The 19,952-nt window shown below is 54.7% G+C and overlaps 1 protein-coding gene across 4 annotated transcripts in view; it reads right to left on the reverse strand.

Moving 5' to 3' along the window:
• Positions 1 to 2,323: 2,323 nt before the first annotated feature.
• NOS1 (nitric oxide synthase 1) overlaps positions 2,324 to 19,952 on the reverse strand; it is an 86,369-nt gene continuing 68,740 nt past the window's right edge. For all 4 annotated transcript variants that reach the window (XM_074554591.1, XM_074554590.1, XM_074554589.1 and 1 more), the window contains exons 14-29: positions 19,540 to 19,684; positions 19,167 to 19,271; positions 18,065 to 18,123; positions 15,282 to 15,398; positions 14,537 to 14,711; positions 14,042 to 14,180; positions 12,793 to 12,871; positions 11,460 to 11,653; positions 10,470 to 10,639; positions 10,048 to 10,258; positions 8,649 to 8,736; positions 8,259 to 8,380; positions 7,210 to 7,358; positions 6,322 to 6,516; positions 5,501 to 5,619; positions 2,324 to 4,683 (exon numbers count right to left, since the gene is read on the reverse strand). In XM_074554591.1, coding sequence (XP_074410692.1) covers positions 4,668 to 4,683; positions 5,501 to 5,619; positions 6,322 to 6,516; positions 7,210 to 7,358; positions 8,259 to 8,380; positions 8,649 to 8,736; positions 10,048 to 10,258; positions 10,470 to 10,639; positions 11,460 to 11,653; positions 12,793 to 12,871; positions 14,042 to 14,180; positions 14,537 to 14,711; positions 15,282 to 15,398; positions 18,065 to 18,123; positions 19,167 to 19,271; positions 19,540 to 19,684 — 2,083 coding nt within the window. In that variant the 3' untranslated portion in view covers positions 2,324 to 4,667. The remainder of the gene's footprint in view (positions 4,684 to 5,500; positions 5,620 to 6,321; positions 6,517 to 7,209; positions 7,359 to 8,258; positions 8,381 to 8,648; positions 8,737 to 10,047; positions 10,259 to 10,469; positions 10,640 to 11,459; positions 11,654 to 12,792; positions 12,872 to 14,041; positions 14,181 to 14,536; positions 14,712 to 15,281; positions 15,399 to 18,064; positions 18,124 to 19,166; positions 19,272 to 19,539; positions 19,685 to 19,952) is intronic.

Here is a 19,952-nt window from a genome sequence, read left to right on the forward strand (position 1 = left end):
CCCAGCTCCATCCCCCTGTGGAACCCCAGCTCAGGGAGATGGGGCTGGGTCTGCTCCCAGTTATCCCAGGGGAACAGGGAGCCCGAGGCAGCAGCAGGTCTGTGCTCCCTGCCCAGCACAAGGCACTGGGATCCCTGTGCCCCCAGCAGGGCTGCCAAGGGAGGGATCCCAGGGAAACAGCCAGGATGGGGCAGAGGAGTCACACACTGCCAGGGAAGGAGCAGCCACAGGCTGGACACGGGGCATTGTCCCCACAGCCTCCCTGCAGGGTGTGGCTCCTGGCCAGGACACAGCTGCAGGGCTGCTGGCTGTGCACAGACACCTCAGATCCCTCAGATCCCTCAGATCCCCGTGCCCAGGGGGTGCACACAGTCCCTGCTCCCCCTGGGGACACACAGGGGACAGGGACAGCACAGAGACACATCCCATCCTCTGGCCAGTTTGGCTCTGCTCCTCTTGAGCAACAAGCTCAGGCCACAATGTGGAGGTGACAGCTCTGTGAGGCCACTCCTGGTGGCAGATGTCTCATTGTTTTGCCCTTGTCTCATTGTTTTACCCTTGTCTCATTGTTTTGCCCATCTCATTGTTTTTTCCCTTGTCTCACTGTTTTGCCCCTGTCTCATTGTTTTACCCAGTCTCATTGTTTTACTGTTGTCTCACTGTTTTGCCCTTGTCTCATTGTTTTTTCCCTTGTCTCATTGTTTTGCTCATCACATTATTTTGCCCCTGTCTCATTGTTTTACCCTTGTCTCATTGTTTTACCCACTGTCTCATTGTTTTGCTCGTCTCATTGTTTTGCCCTTGTCTCATTGTTTTACCATTGTCTCATTGTTTTACCCATTGTCTCATTGTTTTACCCATTGTCTCATTGTTTTGCCCTCGTCTCATTGTTTTGCCCATTGTCTCATTGTTTTACCCATTGTCTCATTGTTTTGCTGTTGTCTCATTGTTTTACCCATTGTCTCATTGTTTTGCCCCTGTCTCATTGTTTTGCTGTTGTCTCATTGTTTTACCCCTGTCTCATTGTTTTTTCACTGTCTCATTATTTTACCCTTTTCTCATTGTTTTACCCGTTGTCTCATTGTTTTGCCCTTGTCTCTCATAAACAGAAGAACAACAAACTCCCAGGCAGCCCTTCCCAGGAGATGAAACCTCAGAAACCACCAAGAGCACAGCACTGGATACCCTTGCACTGAGTGGTTTTTCCCTGCTGGTGGGCACAGCAGGGTGGGAAAACACAGAACCTTTCCCCCTGGGATTTCAAATCCACATAATGACTCTCTGTGGACACTTGAAAGAATTAGAAAGTGAAATCTTTGCAGAAATACCACTTTGTAGTGTCTTGAAAACCAAACCTCCTGTTCAGAGAAGAGACTCTTTAACACCTGGAGAGTGAAAAGGAGCAGAACTGCTCCAAACTGGGGTGGTGGAGGTCCTCAGGAGAGCCAGGCTGGGTCCCTCAGGTCCAGCACAGGAGGGGTGGGCAGCAGGCACCCAGAGGGGACAGATTTGTCACCTGAGTGCCCCAGAGGCACAACCCCCGTGTGTGTGACCCCTGGAACAGCTCAGGGCCCAGGCTGGGGCAGACCCACCTCCCTCTGTGTTCATAGCAGAGATTTTGTGGCTTCACCTGCACGTCAGAAAGGCCACAGGGAGGTGAGCAGAGGCCAGGCTGGAAGAGCCACATCTCAGGAATAATAAAGCACATCCACAAGTTTCTTTCCCCTGTTGCTAAGGGAGAAAATGGAGCTCGAGGGGAGTGTGAAGCCCCTGCAGGTGGAGGGGATGAAGGGGAGCAGTCCAGACGTCTGAGACTGACTCAACAGCAAAGAGTGAATCAAAATTCCCAGTGGTGCAGCTGGCGAGGAGCCAGCAGGAGCAGAGGCAGCTCAGGGCCCTGGGGGGGTTTAACCTCATGGACCTTCATGGCAGGGAGGGGTTTCTGCTCCAGGTCCAGGTAAGGAGCCCTAAACCAGCCTTTCCCCTCCAGGTGTTTGCTGAGCTCTCTGCCTGGCCCAGACCCTCTGCAGATCCATGGCAGGAGGGCTGGGCTGCCCTGCTGGCTCCCCTGGGAGGGAGATGGAGCTGATGAGCTTTGGGAGGCACAAAAAGCAAAACAATCCAGTGGGAGGTGGTACAGCAGGCAGGCAGGAGGCAGGGCAGGAGGGAAACCTTGCCAGCACCACAGTGGGAGCTGGGAAGAGGACAGGGATGTTTCTTTGGGCATTGCCTCCTCCTCCTCCTCATCATCAGGTTGCATCTTCCCTTCTTCTTCTAAAGGAGAACCAGAACATAAATCAGGAGCCAGAATTTCCCAGAAGAAGAGTATCAGTCTGATTTTCTTTCTGATTTTCTTTCTGATTTTAGCTTTGTTTCTGCAGCCCCAGGATGGGAGTCAAGGCCAAGATTGCAGCAAGTCCCCAGCTCTGGAGCCCGGGGAGTTTTCTCCCAGACAGGATCTCTCCCAAACTCACACATCCCAAGCCAAGGGGCTCCATCCCACTGCCTGCCCTGGGATTGGGATGGGCTGTCCTTTCCTCCGTGCTCTCCAGCTTTCCCCTGCAGGTCACCAAGAGCCGAGGCAGTGCCACAGAGCCGGCCGTGTGTCCCAGCCCTGCCCAGCTCTGGCCACACCGTGGCAGCATTTATTCGTTTTATCCCGTGTTGGATGCTCAGCTGGCACCAGCAGACCTGGATATCTCAAATTCTCCCGGTGCCTGGAGCCCTTTTGCCCCTGGATTTTGGGCTGGAGATGCTTCAGGGAGTCGAAGTTGCAGAAGGTGTCACAGCCCACGGAGATGTGGCAGGAGATCCTGGCTGAGGGTGGGAATAACAGCACAGCCTGGGATGGTGGGGCTTGTTCCATGGGCTGGGAGAGCAGCAGAGCTCCTGCAGCCCTTTCTGTGCTGCCTTTAGCTCAGGGTAGGTGATCTGAGCCCCGTGAAAGCTCCTGGGCAATCCCTGTGCTGTCAGCAGCTCAGGAGCTCGGCTCCATCCAGGATATCCATGCACAGCTGGGCACAGCAGGGCAGAGGGGAGGAGCAGCAGCTGCCACCTCAAGATGCCAACCCTGCGTGCCTGCCTCCAGCAAGAGCTGCAGCCACGTCCTGCTGTCCTTGTGGTGGCACTGAGGGAGGACAAAGCTGGGATGGGCAGAGCCAAAAAACGCTGAGGTTCAGTCCCTGGATGGCCTTTCATCAGGAGCTGGGCTGGATCCTTGTGGGTCCCTTCCAGTCCAGAATGCTCTGTGATTCTCCAGGCTGCAGCAGCAGGAAGGACACACAAGGTCACGTTTGCTTTCCCTTGCAGACAGCTTTTCTCTGTTAGAGCCTTTCTGTTTCCTCCAGCCTTTCTGTGGTTGTGTTAAATTGCTTTTGGGGCCAGGCTCTTGCAGCAGGGCTGAGGTGTGAGCGTGTCAGAGCCCAGCACCTTTGCAGCTGATCTCACCTCCCTTCTCACAGGACAGCTCGTGCCACTGGCAGGTGGCACAGAGGGGTCTCACCCCAAAATGCCACACACATCTCTCTTGGCAGGCAGGTGGCTCCACGGTGGCACTTTCTGCTCCCTGAAATGTGGAAAGGGCTGGGGTTTGCTGTCCCAGAAGTGGTCATGAGATGTGCTAAGAGCTGCTGGCTCTGGGATTTCATGATTCCTCTGATGGCACGTCCCCACCAAAGACCTGGAGCCTCTATCCCCCTCCAAGAGCTGCCTTTGTTCCCTCTGGGAGCTGCTTCTGTCCCATCCTCATGGCTTTCCAGGATCACCTGGGAGAGGGATCAGGGCATGCAGAGCTCTGGGTGCAGCCAGTGTGGCTGCAGATCAAATATTCCCTGGAAAACCCCCTGGAGAAGTCACTGCCAAGAGCTTTTCCTCAGCCTGTGTGCTCAGAGCTTGTGGGAGAACTTCCATGGCAGCAAAAGTTGGGAGTGAGCAAAAGGAGAGGCTCACAGGGAGCAGGAAAAGAGAGCAGGAGAAGAGAGACAGAGCAGGGCCCGTTTAAGAGCAATCATGACACATAAATCAGATCAAAAACCACACAGCTGTACCCAGGCTGCTTGGGGATAAATAAAATTCAAGGGAATTGCACATCAACTGCCCCCAGCCTCAGGCATATGCCCAGATTTGTCCAAATCCAGAGAAAAGCCATGAAAACACAAGGATTCAGCCAAGCCCCAAGCTGGGGAAAGAGGGAGCCTGGCAGGAACAACCCCCAGCTCTGGACAAGCAACATTGCCCAGCCCCTGCCAGCTCTGCTCACCCCCAGAAACTCCCACAAATGATCACAAAGGTGGTGATTTCATGCAGCTGCAAAATGCCCTCACGGGAAGGAGGGGAAGTGTGGAATTCCGAAAAGAGCCACTGCAGGTTATAAAGCCATCCAACTCCAGTGGGGAAATCCAGGGAAAGGGGAAGGAGGTGAAAAGAAATGGCCACAGGACAAGAGCAAGAGAAGGAGGAAGGAAAGGAAATAAAAGTCATCATCATTATCATCATCATCATCATCATCAGGACACAAGAACAGGACGAGAGACAGAGCGCTTTCCATGGGCAGTTCCCCTGGGAAAGGAGCCACCGTGTCCGTGAAATACAAAACCCAGTGCCCTCCAGCTGGAGGGGGCAGCAGGTGCTGGGACTGGTTTGGCATCCCCTGGGGGCGAAGGGTCCAGTTAGGAGCAGAAAACCCTGCAAGGGAAAGGGGAGAAAGGCTGGCCTTAGAGGGAGCAGCGAGGAGCACAGGGATCATCCCAACTTGGCCTTTCTGTGCTGTGGGCAGGAGTTTACAGAGCTGGGCGGGCTGGGCAGCAAGGTGACCTTTAGCCCTATCCACAGGTGGGAAACTGAGGCACTCTGGTAGAGTCCAGACCCCAGAGGATGTGATTCCTTGGAGAAAAATTCCTGCCAAGCCTCAGGGATGTGGGGAAACCCACTCCAGGCACTACACAGGGAAGGGGTTTCACCCCAAGGTACCAAGGGCCAGCACAAGGAGCACGATCCATGCAGCTGCCCAGCCTTTATCCTAAATAATCCTTCTGCTCAGCCAGGGAAAATCCCACCACGACCAAGCTGAGCAAATGGCAGGACTTGGTAGAGCAGAAACAAACACGGCAAATGTCAAAATTTCTTTTTTTTTTTTTTTTTTTAACTTCTGGTTGTTTTTGCAACAGCAGGGGGAAAAATCTCTGGATCTTTCCTGAAGGGGCATGGAGAGCTGAACATCTGGAGCCAGCAACTGGGGAGAGCCACCCCTGCCTGTGGGTTTTGCCAGCCTGAAAGCAGGCAGCAGGCAGGACCATTTTCCTTTGGATGGGATTGTCAGGTCTGAGCACACCACTGCAATAAGTTGGGGTTTATCCTAGAGAGGTGACAGCTATTCCAGAGCAAAACTCAGTGCCTTCCTCAGCCTCTGCTTCAAGGTGTGCACAAAAGCCAAAGCTTCCTTTCCCATCCTTTCCCAGCCCCTGAGGTGGCTGCAGGGGTTAAAACAAAGGTGTGGACTCACTCATCCGTGTCTTTTTTGCTCTCCTCGATGAAGGCGATGGACTCGGATCTAAGGCGGTTTGTCACCTCGTACGTGCGCAGGGTGACTCCAAAAATATCCTCGTGGTACCGGCTGTCATCCTGGGAGGGAGGGTGGCAGAGGGAAAAAGGGCATGGGTGAGCACTCAGGGTCAGCCCCAGCAAAACCCTGCGTGGTGGGGAGGCAGCAGAAGCACAGAAGACGGTTTGGGCTTTGTCATGAGGGGACAGAGGGACCTTCCCAAGGTCACACTCGGGGCACAGTGGGGCTTTAGACCCCTTCAGCTGCTGGAAATTCCTGGCTGGCAGGGGCACAGGCTGTGGACAGGCAGAGGCTCGGTGTTCCCTTGGATGGGGCCTGGATGGAGGAGGGGAGATGGTTCAGAAGGGGAAATCCCACAGGAATCATGCTGAGTTATCCTCCTGGGGAGAAGCAGAGCTGTTCCACCATCCACCCGTGGGTCTGTGGCCCAAACTGAGCTCACTTAAACTTCAACTTCATCATTTATGTCTGGTACAGGGCACACAGACAGGGAGATTTGCAGCAGGGACCCACAAAATGCCCTGATAAATCCATTTTGTGATGGATGGCCAACAAGCCCTGCCAGAAGCACCCAAAAGCGCTGGCACCGGTGCTCAACCCGCTGCCCAGAGGAGCCAGGTGACCTCCCCGCACACAGACACCTTTGGCATGTCCCTCTGCTGACCCTCCCTGGGCACAGGGGGCAGGCAGCAGGTGCAGTGCCCCTGGCAGGAGTGGCGTGGTGGCACGCAGGGGTGGCAGCGGTGGCACACAGCACTCACCCGCAGCTTGCTGAGGAAGGCTCCTGCCTCCTCTGCTGACAGCTGGCCCTGCTGCCTCACGATGAGCTGCACGGCCTTGAGGACGTCCCCGGCCATGGTGACATCCCCGCAGACGTAGATGTGGCCTCCCTGCTCCTTCAGAGCTTTGAACACGGTCTGGGCCAGCTGCTCCTGTAACACGTCCTGCACGTATTTCTGAGGGACGAGGAGGGAGCTGGGATTAACCCTGGGGGCAGCACTGAGGGGTAACCCCTCTTTGGGGGGTACAGATGTGCCTTGCAACACCCACAGTGACAAAAAAGAGATGGGGACAGCAGCAAAGAATCTTCCTGCTCTTGCACGGGCACACCTGCACCATCTCTGCCATTGCCAGGCCTGTTCAGTTCCAGTGGGAATTTGGAGCAGGTATTTGCAGTGGCTGTGGGCCACTCCACTGGGTGACATCCTTTTCCTTTCCCTTCCCTTTCCCTTTCCCTTTCCCTTTCCCTTTCCCTTTCCCTTTCCCTTTCCCTTTCCCTTTCCCTTTCCCTTTCCCTTTCCCTTTCCCTTTCCCTTTCCCTTTCCCTTTCCCTTTCCCTTTCCCTTTCCCTTTCCCTTTCCCTTTCCTTTCCTTTCCTTTCCTTTCCTTTCCTTTCCTTTCCTTTCCTTTCCCCTTCTCCTCTTCTTTCCCCTTTCCCATTCCCCTTTTCCCTCCTGCTCTCCCACGTGGATGGCAGCAGGAAGGAGCAGCCTGGGCACACATTCCAGCTGGCACTGGGATGGTGACACACCTTGGGAATGGTGCCCACCGGGAAGGGACAACCCTGTCCATTTCTGTGCCCCAGGGATGAGCCACCACTGGCCAGGGACCCAGCCCAGGCTGGGCAGCATTGCTGGGGCCGTGCCCACCTTTGGTCTGTCGGGTTCCCGGGAATAGGCCGTGTACAGCTCTCTGAAGACACCCTGGCTCTTGGCAAACAGCGTCTCCTCCTTGTAGATGTGGTCGATCCTGGACTGCCGGCAGCCAAACACCAGCACCATGGGGCACGGCTTCAGCCCTGGGGACAGCGTGGGGACAGCTCTCAGCCTGGGGACACCAGCTCCCATGAGGGGACACACCAATTCCCCTGAGGGGCCACCAGTTCCCACCAGCCCACTCCAGTTCCCACCAGCCACCTCCAATTCCCACCAGCCGCCTCCCTCCACACTGCCACCAGATCTGCTGGGACACCCCCGGCAGGGTGGGACCCCCATCCCAACACCCCAACCAAGGGTTCCCAAATCCTGCGTGAGGTGAGGAAGGACAGCCCTACCCAAAATCTGTGTGAGGTGAGGAAGGACGACCCTGCCCAAAATCTGTGAGGTGAGGAAGGATGGCTCCACACAAAGTGAGCTGAGGAAGAGGATGGCCCCACCCAAAATCTATGTGAGGAAGAAGCAGGGCACAGCCCTGCCCAAAATCTGTGTGAGGTGAGGAAGGACGACCCTGCCCAAAATCTGTGACGGGAGGAAGGATGGCCTACCCAAATACTGTGTGGGGTGAGGAAGAGGATGGCCCCACCCAAAATCTAAGACAGGGAAGGATGGCCCCACCCAAAATCTGTGTGGGGTGAGGAAGAGGATGGCCCCACCCAAACTCTGTGTGAGGAAGAAGCAGGGGACAGCCCTGTCCAAAATCTGTGAGGTGAGGAAGAGGATGGCCGCACCAAACTCTGTGAGGTGAGGAAGAGGATGGCCCCACCAAACTCTGTGAGGTGAGGAAGAGGATGGCCCCACCAAACTCTGTGTGAGGAAGAAGCAGGGGACAGCCCTGTCCAAAATCTGTGAGGTGAGGAAGAGGATGGCCCCACCAAACTCTGTGAGGTGAGGAAGAGGATGGCCCCACCAAACTCTGTGAGGTGAGGAAGAGGATGGTCCCACCCAAACTGTCTGTAAGGTGAGGAAGAGGACGGCCCCACCTTTGTGCTGGATGTCGAAGAGCCGCTGCTGCCAGAAGCTGCGGAAGGGGGCGATGCCGGTGCCGGGGCCGATGAGGATGCAGGGCACCTGGGGGTCCTGGGGCAGGTGGAATCCAGGGGCACTGCACACAGCAAAGCTCCAGTTAAACACCAGCAGGGTGTTCCCTCTGCCCACAGCCAGCTGAGACACCTCCCAGAGAGTGAGGGGTGGGAAATGAGGTGAAATCCCAGGATGTGACATCTTGCGCAGAATTTTCCTCTAAGGGGAACCATTTGCTCACAAACCCAACCCTGTTTTCTCCCACTGCCACAGCAATCGAGGGCAGAGAGCTCACCCTGTGAGGGGTCTCACCCCCTCCTCCTCAGGCCTGGCCTCTGTGGGTCACTCACCCTCGTACAAAGCAGGGCACCACTTCATCCGTCTGGATCCGACTGAGCCATGAGGAGCACACTCCATGGTGGATGGGTCCCTCTCCATCTGGGAAGGGAGGAGGTCTGTACATGGCACTTCACTGTTTTCTTTCCTCAAACCTTCCCTGCTACATCCTGCATGAACACTTCCCTGAAACATTTCATACCTCAGCATCCATTCTCCATGAACTTGGCAGAGTTTGGCACCTGGATCCCTCTGTGGAGCTACCCAGGACCCTGACCTGGCAGAACTGGACCTCCACAATCCTTAGGGAGCACTCAGCTCTCCTTTGAGTATTTTTGGCAGGAGCAGCATTGTGATGCTCCCAGATAGAAACCCTCCATGGCAGCTCTACTGTCCTCCCCGTGTCCTGCAGAGCACCAGGGCTGTGTCCATCCACAGCATGACCATGCTTGGACACATCAGTGTCACTGCTGCACGTGTTTGGCTGCTGGGAATGTGGATTTTGGGGTGGGCAAACAGAATCCTACATGGAGCTTGGGTTATGGACCTGTCTGTTTCAAGCTGAAAGATTTAGCTGGGGCTGTGTGTTTTATCCCCATCTGTCAGAGCTGGGGCAGTTCTCTGCTGTCCATGGGCAGTTTTTTCTTTATCTCTCCCACAGCCAACCCTCCCTCCAGGAGATCTCTGCTGTCCATGGCCACTGAGTGTCCCTGCAGGGCTGATCCAATCCCAGCATCCCATGGGCAGATGCTCCGCCCAGGGGAGGAGCCAAGCATTCCTACCTGGATCCAATCTGAGCCTGGCACAGCACAGCAGCCTTTGCCCCCTGCATTGCCAGAGGAGCAGCTTTCTGCTGCCCTGCATGGCCAGAGGGAGCCCAGGCCCATCTGCAGCAGCCCTGGAGCTGCAGAGGAAAACTCCCCCCTTGTGCAGGATCCCTGCTGCAGCAGAGCCACAGCTGGCACTGCAGGAGGGCTGAGCCCCCATGGATGGGGCTGGGACACCACCTTGACACAGATGGGGACAGGTCAGATTCTCATTCTGGAAATGTTTTTTAGTTTTTTGTATTGCATTTGTATCTTTAACTTTTCTAGTAAAGAACTGTAATTCCTACTCCCATATCTTTGTCTGAGAGCCCCTTAATTTCAAAATAATAATATTTCGGAGGGAGGAGGTTTGCATTTTCCATTTCAGGGGAGTCTCCTGCCTTCCTTAGCAGACACCTGGCTTTTCAAACCAAGACATCGCCCCAGAAGTATCACCTCTGTGTCACTGCCACTGTCCATGAAATGGGACAGCAGTGGTTTGGGCCATCTACTCTTGCAGCAGGCTTCAAAGGCACATCTCCCTGCCAGAGGTTTGGTGTGGCTGCCCCTGTGCTGTTTCCCCCAGAGCCCAGCCCTGGGGCAGTACCTCGGGTGCGGTAGGACACGACAGCCACGGTGAGGTGCACCTCCCCTGGGTACATCTCTGGGGACGAGCTGATGGAGTAGTAGCGAGGCTGCAGGAGGGGCAGCTGGGTCAGCAGCAGCGTGGAGGGCATCTGCACCGAGGGGAACTCCTCCAGCACCTCCACGATCGTGGGGTTCTTGGACCACTTCCACTCCTCGTACTCCTGCAGGCCCTGGGAAAGAGGGAGGGAGGAGAGAGCTGCAGGATCCACCTTTTCCAGGTGATATTCCAGGAGGTCCATGGCAAAGCTGGAGTGAGGGGCAGTGAAGGCACCCTGAGCAGAGCTCAGGAGACTCAACCTGAGCACAGCGTGGGATGGAAATGCCCTGGCTGGGCTGTGATTGCCCCCAGGGCTTGCAGAACCTGGGGCTTGGGCTCTTTACCTTGCTGAGGACCTGCAGACGTTTCTTCTCCTTGTCACTGGTGGCCAGCAGAGCGAACTGCTGCAGCAGCAGCGGGGTGGGAGGGGTGGTGATGTCCAGGTAGTACTTGAAGGCCTGGAAGATGGTGCAGGGTGGGACACGGTTCTCGTCTGTCCAGTTACTGATGACACCTGCCAGGAGGGAATCCAGCATGAGCCTGGCATCAGCTGAGCAGCAGGGCCAAGGTGGGCAAATCCTGGTTTTAATCCCTCTCTGAGACACTGGCTTAAGGTTTTCTATCTGAAGCAGGGATTCAGGAAATCCCTGAAATCTGGTGTTGGGATGCCCCCTCCACATCCTGTAACTCTTCTTCCCTGTCCTAGACCTTACCCTTTCTAAGGGAATATAAATACCTTTAGCTTTTCCATGGAAAATCTTCCCCAGGGCCCTGCCCACCCTTCTGCCACAGACATCTTTTATGAAAAATCCTTTCCTTAGGATTTTTCCTCCTGGGAAGCTGAGAGGCCTCAGGAACAAAATGTAAACAGTGATTATCTGCTGCTGCGGAATGCAACAGGTGCATCTGTGATTGGCCCATGTTGGTGGTTTCTAATTAATGGCCAATCACAGTCAAGCCTTTGTTATTCATTCCTTCTTTTCTATTCTTAGCCAGCCTTCTGATGAAATCCTTTCTTCTATTCTTTTAGTATAGTTTTAATATAATATATATAATAAAATAATAAATCAAGCCTTCTGAAACATGGAGTCAGATCCTCATCTCTTCCCTCATCCTCGGACCCCTGTGAACAGTCCCACCCTTCAAACCCTTGCCCCACATCCCAAGTGCAGACAAGCAATGGCTCTGTGCAGAGCAGGGATGAAGAAGGAGCTCCCAATCCACACAAACACAGCAGGGAGATGAAAATAATTCTCCTGTGGCCACCCACCTCCCTGAGGAGCTACAAGAACTTAGGGAAAGGAGGAGAGAGACCACCTGTGCTCCCTGCTTACCTAGAGCCGTGCTCCTTTCCTCCAGCAGCTCCACCTTCACCAGCTGGTTTGTTGGAGGTGCATCCTCAAGCCTGTCAATGAGGGCATTGACCAAGTCCTCGTGGTTGCCCGGGAAGACACCCAGGTGGTCCCCAGGCTGGTACTGCAGCTCCTGGTGCCCGTTGGTGTGCAGGCGCAGGAAAATCGTCAGGCGGCTTGCAGGGCAAGGAACAAAAACCAGGAAAAAGTGGTTTGGGGGATCCTTCCCCAAAATCACTAACTTTGGGATGATCTTTGGGAAAGCCTCCAAAGATCCTTAAGGAGAAGCTGAGCCCTGGCCTCAGGAGCTGCTGGTGAGCTGGGTAGGGGTGGCTGCACATCCAAGCTGTGGTGGCCGTGTCACCAAGGTCACAGCAGGGAGAAGGGACACTGCAGCACGCCCTGACTCACCCTTTTAAAAGGGGAAAACCAATTGAAACTCTTGTTCAGCAATTTTATCCTTCCTTTGCCACTCCTCTGTTGGGATCTTAAGCTTGTCAGAGTGACCCCAAGAAAACTTAGAAAGTCTCTTTTCCCAGCCCAGTGCTCAAAGAAGGAGTCAAGTCTCTTCATTTCTTGGTCTCAAGGTTGTTCATTGTTTCTTACCTATAAAAAATTTTCTCCTGCCCTGCCGAGGTCCATCCAGCAGGACAGTTCCAGGCACTCTGCCTGCCCCCAGGGCAGTGTTATGTCTTTATACTAAAAACTACATGTACAATGTTTACAATTACTTTCCAATACCTATCACCTATGTTAGACAGTGAGCTTCTACTCTAAACCAATCTGTGAGTGCCAACATCACAGCAGGAGATGGAGGCCAAGAAGAAGAAGGAGAAAGGCTGGACACACTCAGTTCCCTCCATCTTGATATGAACCCCCATATCAAAACCTCAAAATGTACTTTTCCACCCCGTGATAACTTCACTATTATTCTACCTAAACTGTTGTGGCTTGCTGATCTTCATACAAGGTTGGTAATTTGCTCCATGGACCATAATCAAACCCACAGGTGTTTTGGGCTCTGTGCCAGGGTCCCTGAGACCCCTGGTAGGGGTCCTGGCCATCCTGGACAGCCAGAGGGATGTCCTGGTTTCCCACACCCCTCCAGCCAGCTCCCCATCCCATGGGCTGAGGGAGGGACCAGCAGGAATTCCACCACGCATGGAGGGCAGGAACAGCCCCTCTGCCTTCCAGGCTGACTCATGGCCTGCACAAAGGTGGATTCCACAGACATCCAGGGCTCAAGGGCTGTTTGTAGCACTGTTCTGGGTGCCCCAGGTGTGTGTTCAGCTCCCAGGACAGCTGCACCTCCTACCTGGACTTGGGGCTCTGCAGGTTCTGCCGTGTGAGGAGCCGGGCTGCATAGACACGTTTTTTGTGGATGCTGTACAGTCCTGAGGAGGAAAAGAGTCAGGGGAGGGATTCAGCAGAGCATGGCCAAGGCTTCTGTAGGACCACTGTGGGTTCAGCCCCTCAGAGGTGACCACAGGGGTTTGACCTCCCTCCTGTGAGCCCAAGGGATCAGGAAGCCCAGGGGTGACCCAAGCACGTTTTTTTGGTGATAGAGGATTCCAAAACCAGTCCTGTGACACTCAGGGCAGTGCCCTCACACTGCCCACAGCTCCTCTTGCTGCCTGGCTGGCAGGAGAGCACCTGGGTTTGGGCAGAGCTGAGCTGGTGCTGCAGGAGCTGCAGGAACCGTGCTGAGGGGCCAGGTGTCCATGGGCTGACCTGCCTTTCCTCCACAACACTCCATGGAGCAGCATTGGACAAAATAAGCCTGGAAAGATCCCAATTTTCCAGCTCCTTGCTTCAAAAAATGGGGTCAGGAGGAGGGAGAGCAGATAAGGCCCAAACATCTCTGTTACAGACACAGACAGGACCGGCTGAGGGCCTGGGGCTGCTCCTTGGGGATGGGATGGGGGGAAGAGGCAGGGCTGAAACGCTGGGGATTTAACAGTTAAGCCCAAAAACTACCAAACAACAAATCAAAGAATAACCTGCAAAATAAAAACACACTGCAACATCAGAGCAGATCAGGTCCAAACATCTCTGATACACAGACAGGACCTGAGGGGCCTGGGGCTGTTCCTTGGACATGGGATGGAGGGGAGAGGCAGGGCTGAAACGCTGGGGATTTAACAGAGACAAAAAATGGGGTCAGGATGAGGGAGAGTAGATCAGGTCCAAATATCTCTGTTACAAACACACACAGGACCGGCCTAGGGGCCTGGGGGTGCTCCTTGGGGTTAAAACACTGGGAATTTAAGAGAGACAAAGAAACAGGGTCAGGATGAGGGAGAGTAGATCAAGTCCAAACATCTCTGTTGCAGACACAAAAAGGACCGGCCTGAGGGGCCTGGGGCTGCTCCTTGGCCATGGGATGGGGGGAAAGGCAGGGCTGAAACAGCCTGAGGGGCCTGGGGCTGCTCCTTGGGGATGAGATGAAGGGAAAGGCAGGGTTGAAACGCTGGGGATTTAACAGAGACAAAAAAAGGGGTTTGGCCCCTCTACCCCTGTGTGTTGCCCATGTTCCCCACAGACAGAGCCCTCCTGGCCTGTACCTTGTGTGAGCTCCGGGGCCTCAGCCACGTAGGTCAGGCGGAACTTGCTCCTCTTCCAGCTGCGGTCGTTGCTGATCAGGGAGTTGTTGGCTTTCTCGATGTTCACGTCGTCCCCCACGCAGAACACGTCACACGCTGCCTGCAGCACCCACCAGGCCCTCAGGCACCCCCTCAGCCCAGCCCAGCCCAGCCCAGCCGAGCCCCTCAGCCCAGCCCACACAGACAAGGAGCTCCCAGCAGCATGGGGCTGGACCAGTGGCCATGGACATTGCTCATGCTGCTCTCCCTCCCACCTATCTGGGATGATGCAGGGATTCAACACATTGGTGACCTTTGGGTGGTCAGCACAAAGTAGAGCATCAGCTCCACTCTCTTTGCTGTGGGCTGGGGTGGTGCTGGAGTGTCCCAGTCCCAGGAAGGGGAGGCTGGGTTCAGATCCAGCTCCAAGCTCTGTCCTTCTCCCCCCTGCTCCTCCCTGCAGCCCCTCAAGGTTACCTTGAAGACCTTCTTGGCCCAGGTCCTGAAGGATTCCTCCTGGCCACAGAGCTCATCCCCCTCTCCCATGCGGAGGATCCTCTCCCCCCCCAGCTCCTCCAGCAGCGTGTCCACGGCGCGGGCAAAGGCGCAGAAGTGGGGGTAAGCCCTAGAGCCCAGCCCAAACACGGAGAACCTGTGCAAAGATGGTTCAGCTGTGGCTGCTCAGCTGGGAGGGACCCTGAGGGGGAAGGTAATCCCACCAGAAGACACCAGAGTTTATTAATGTGGTCTCTAAATTGTAGGGCTCACAACTCTCTCGCACACATGAGGTGATGAGCTGTTTTTAACCCCAGTGTGCAGTGGGGTGACTCACCACAATGCAGCTGTTTTCACTTGCTATATGAACAATTTATTCTGAGAATTCATTTGATGTGTGGCTTTGGTGAAAATTTGCAGTTTGTGCTGCACTGGAGACCACATGTCTGGGTAGCAAGTCAGCAAATGACAGGTCAAGTTCAAAAGCTTCATCCAGATATAGCTATTAAGCTTTAAAAATCGCAGCTATTGATCTGAATTATTTCAGTTCAGAGCCAGGTCTCATAGAAACATGACAGGAAAAAGGATCTTTTAGATATGCCAGAGCGCAGCTGGTCCCTCCTGTCCCACCACCACGCACAGCAGCCTGGAGGGGTCTGCACATCACCCAAACACCTCAGGGTGAGGTGGGGTCTGTGCAGCACCAGCTCCTGCCCTGTCCCTTTACCTGACGTTTGCCAGGGGCCCCGTGCTCTCAAAGTTGTCCCTGGGGTCAGGGCCATCGCTGGAGGATTTCCGTGCGTCCGAGTAGGAGGAGACGCTGTTGAACCGGACCTTGTAGCTCCTGTGGACAACAACAGCAGCCAGGCTCACACTGGGGGCACCCCCTGGCTTTGGGGCTCACAGGGGGGCTCCAAAGCACAGCTGAGGGCTCACAACCCCACCAGCACGCAGTGTGGGAAGAGCAGAGGAATGTGCTCCCTCCGGGGATAAGGCCATAGCAACCCCTGTGCATCCTCAGCTGGAGCAGGGATGCTCCATGAGGTCCTGGTCACCTCCCACAGCGACACAGAGCAGCCAGGACCTTGGGCTCTACCTGCCCTTCCCTGGCAGCACACAAGGTCGGGCGTGTGTCTGAAGAGATATTCTGAGGGTTCTTTCATTCATAGGAAGTGGGAAATTAAAAAAAAATCCCAAAAAACAGAGTGAGAGAAGAAGGGGTGAGGAGGGGGAAGGGGAGCCGAGGAAAAAAAACATAAAATCTGACAACAGCAGAAGTATTTCTGAATTGAGCTATCTCCCAAAATTGCTCCGCACAAGAGTTTCTAAATTTACAGGCAGAGCAGTGAGCAGTGAGCAGCGCTGTGTGCATGAGTCACGGCACAGCTCCTGCAGCCGGCACGGCACGGCACGGGAGAGCATGGCATGGCATGGCATGGGAGAGCACGGCCTGAGCCAGGGACAGCTGGGTCACAGGGCCCCAGTGCCACCTCTGCCAGGGACAGCTGGGTCACAGAGCCCCAGGGCCACCTCTGCCCCTCAGCCTCCCTCCTCTCCCAGACCTCCATGCCTTTCTGCTCCTCCACTCAGCTGGCCCTGGCCACGGCCCTTCCCCTGGGTTATCCCGGGTTAGGGGGCCTCCCTCCCCAGCCTCTGAGATGCTCCAAGCTCATGTTGCAGTGTGGGAGATTTTCTGCAATCCAGGCTCTATTCAGGGCAGCAGGACCCTCTGGATTAGAGGGACACAAAGCCCAAATTGCCCAGGTGGGTGCTGGCCCAAGGCTGGGACAGCAGCTGGAATGAGGAGGTCCCTGTGGTGTGGGATGGATGGGCTGCACTTCAACATCAGGCTTGGAATAAGAATACTTTGGAAAACCCATGGGAAACCCTTGCTGTAAGACATGAGGAGCCAAATATCAAGCCCAGCACAGCCTCAGGGCTGTGGGCAGAGAGCTCTGACAGGCTCCTGTGACACTATCACACTAAGGCCACCCTGCCCTGAGGGTCTCAGCATTCCCTGGGGAGCTGGGACTCCATGGGCTGCTCTCTCCAGGTGTCTGTAACGTGTCTGACACTGTCCCTCTTCCTCCCACTGCCTCCTCCAGGTCTCCTTTTCTCATTGCAAAAGGTTTTTTGTGTGCTTGATGTTAGCAAGGTCCTGGATATTGGCTGGGGCAATGCCAAAAAGAGAAGCTGCAGATCCCTGGATCCCTGGAAGTGTCCACGGCCAGGCTGGACAGGCCTTGGAGCAGCTGGGACAGTGCAGGGTGTTTCTGCCTGGCTCTTAGAAACTCCCACCAGCCCTTAAATCACACTTGGACGTGTCTGGGACAGCAAGCACCGAGCTCAGGGGCTTTTAACCTTCTCAAATCTGCCTGACCAGCCATGGGCAGCACCTCTGCACCCAAGGAGAAGATCCTTGGTGTGAACACCATATGTGGAACGTCCCTTCTCCATCCTCAGCCCTCCAGGGCAGCCTGTTCTGTCACTGTCCCCATTGAGGCACGAGGCCATGAGGAGCCTGCTGGGTTTTCAGCAGGGATCCATCAGCAGGGAGAGCCACAGACTGGTCCCTGTGTTTGCCCCCATCCTGGGGACAGGGCCATCACAGCACAGACTGATCCCTGTGTTTGCCACCATCCTGGAGTCAGGGCCATCACAGCACAGACTGGTCCCTGTGTGTTTGTCACCATCCTGGGGACACTGCCCCGAGCCAGGGTGCTGGAATTGCCCTGGATCCCTCCTGAATTAAGGAGCAGCCCTGTGCCAGTTGTCAGCTCAGGAGATATTCCAGGGCACAGCAGTGACCCAGTTCAGGGAAATATTTTATTCTTCGCAGCTAAAATTAGAGGAGACCCCAAATGATCATTGTCAGAGCCCTCCCTTCCTTTCCCCCCCTGGGATCTGCACAAAGCTCATCCTCCCCTGAAGGGGGATTTTCTACAATCCCACGTTCTGTCTCCTAGGTACCCGTTACAAACATCACAGGATTATCACAGCTCTTATTTTCCCTAGAAATCTTTTCACACCATGCATGGAGCTAAATCTGGTTCTCCAGCCCTCCCCCACCTACATCTGCAAGCCTGGGAACTCCCTTCTACCTCCAACTCTTACTATTTTGGTGCCTCCTGGACAGGCTCTGGCTCTCAGAATCGATGATTTTGGGGAAATTCCTATTTTTATCTGTTTTTTTCACAGATTTCTGCCTCTTCAAGATGAAGAGAGAAGCTTTGAAGTGTCACCCCAGGGAGTTACAAGCTAGGATTCACAGGCAACCCATAATCTGTGTTTTTGTCCTCCCTGGGACCTCCAGTCTCTCCATTCCCTGGGTGTCCAGGCAGGTCCTATTCCTGGATATTTGCAAATGTGGGATCTGCCCGAGGGTTTCCCTGTGAGAGGATGTAGCCAGGGAACCTGTCCTGCATGCTGGCGTTTGGACTGGGAGGGGAAGGGTTGGACTGGGAGGGGAAGGCGTTGGAGTGAAAGGGGAAGGAGTTGGAGTGCTCTTACTTCCTCTCCTCCAGGTTGGAGTTGGGATTCTTCATCTCCATTAATGCACAGCCAAATTTCTGCAGAAAAAGGAACAAAAAAAGCCCATCACTTTTGCCAGATTTTGCAGGAAACCAAGCCCTGAGCACAGCCTGGGCTGTGGCTCTGCTCCCTGTTTGCTGTTCCCAGCTGTCCAGGTCACAGCCCCCCAGCCAGGGCACTGTCACCTTCTGTGTGACACTGTCCTGTGGTCACACAGGATGAATTTAACATCAGATCAGTGGCTGTGTCATGGCAGGGAACCAGGAGATGTCCCTGCTCCAGAGCAGCCTGGAGGCAGCTGCAGCACCTGGACCCGTTTGGGGTCCTTTCAGCTCAGTCTGAGCCAAACTAGGACATTCCTGGCCCTGTCCCCTGCTGTCCCCTTGTTGAAGATTGCAATGCAAGATGTTTTCCATTACCATCTGTATGGCAGATTACCTTTGTCAAGTGGGCAGTTTGCCTTATCTCTCTCTCTGAGTGACCACATTCACACCTCCCTCGAGGGGACATTGCTGATAACAGCTATTGAATGTCACTGCATGGCTGATAAGAACTACAGCATCCCATTGGGAGATGTGAGCCCAGAGGGAGGAGCCAAGCATTCCTACCCAGATATAATCCAGAGGTTTTGAGACACCAGCACGGCTTCTCCACTGGATTCCCCAGGGGAACAGCAGCTGCCTCTCCTTCCACTGGATCTTCAGAGGAAGAATCCATCCTTCTCTACAGGATCCTGCTCCAGCAGAACCAGCCCTGACACTGCAGGAAGGCTGAGCCACAATTCCAATGGCACTGCCACCAACACCCTGACCCACAGGGTGTCAGGCTGGGTTCTGACTCTGTCACTGTTGTTCTAGTGTACTGCATTGTTTATTTTATCCTTTATTTTTTCTTTCCCCTATTAAAGAACTGTTATTCCTGCTCCCATATTTTTTGCCTAAGAGCCCCTTAATTTAAAATTTATAGCAATTGGGAGGGGTGGGGAGGGTTTACATTCTCCATTTCAGGGGAGGCTCCTGCCTTCCTTTGCAGACTCCTGTCTGTCCAAACCAAGACACATCTGCTGTCCCTGCTGTCCTACCTCTCCGTTCTCAGGCGGGTCCCCATTGCCGAAGGTGCTGGTGACCACCAGGACCATGGTCTCGTGCTCCAGGTGCACCACATCATACTCATCCATGGCCATCACCTGGGGGCACAGAGAGGGCACAGAGAGCTGGGAGCCTCCTGGGCAGGCTGGGGATGGGGACAGCACATCCCTGCTGGGATCTCTGCATGGGAACAGGAGTGGAGGGACACGGCCAGCCCTGGGGCTGCCTCCAGAGGGGCCACAGCTGCAATCAGTGCAGGAAATCAGGGATTTTCCTCCACCCCAGACCCACAGGGGCACACCTGAAGGCCCTTGGCAGCTCTTTCCACACCATGATCTCACACCCAGCACGTGTCAGGAGCAATACCTTGGCATCAAAGGCGTGTTTGAAGATCTCACACAGGGTTTTTGCATAGACCTGGGACTTCCCCGTCTCCGTGGCATACAGGATGGTGGCCTTGACCCTCTTGGCCATGGCTTGGCCCATCAGCTTGGCTGAGAACTTCACAGCCCTGGGAAGCAGGAATAAATCCCAGTCAGAGCCTGGACCTGACCCATGCCTCTAGCCCAGACCTTTTAATTTCCTATTAAATGAACAGCCTTACAAAGCTGCAGCATCAAATTTTTGGTTCTCACATGGCAAACAGGGAAGCCTGGAAGAGCTTGAGTTGTCAGAGAGGAAAAGGAGATGGGGAAGCTTGGACAGAGCTCAAACACCTGGATGGGGTGAAGGAGGAAAATGCTAAACCAGGTATGGGGGGCACAGAAACAGAAGAATCA

This window comes from Zonotrichia albicollis, chromosome 18 (genome assembly GCF_047830755.1).
Source record: "Zonotrichia albicollis isolate bZonAlb1 chromosome 18, bZonAlb1.hap1, whole genome shotgun sequence".
Lineage (NCBI taxonomy): Eukaryota > Metazoa > Chordata > Aves > Passeriformes > Passerellidae > Zonotrichia > Zonotrichia albicollis.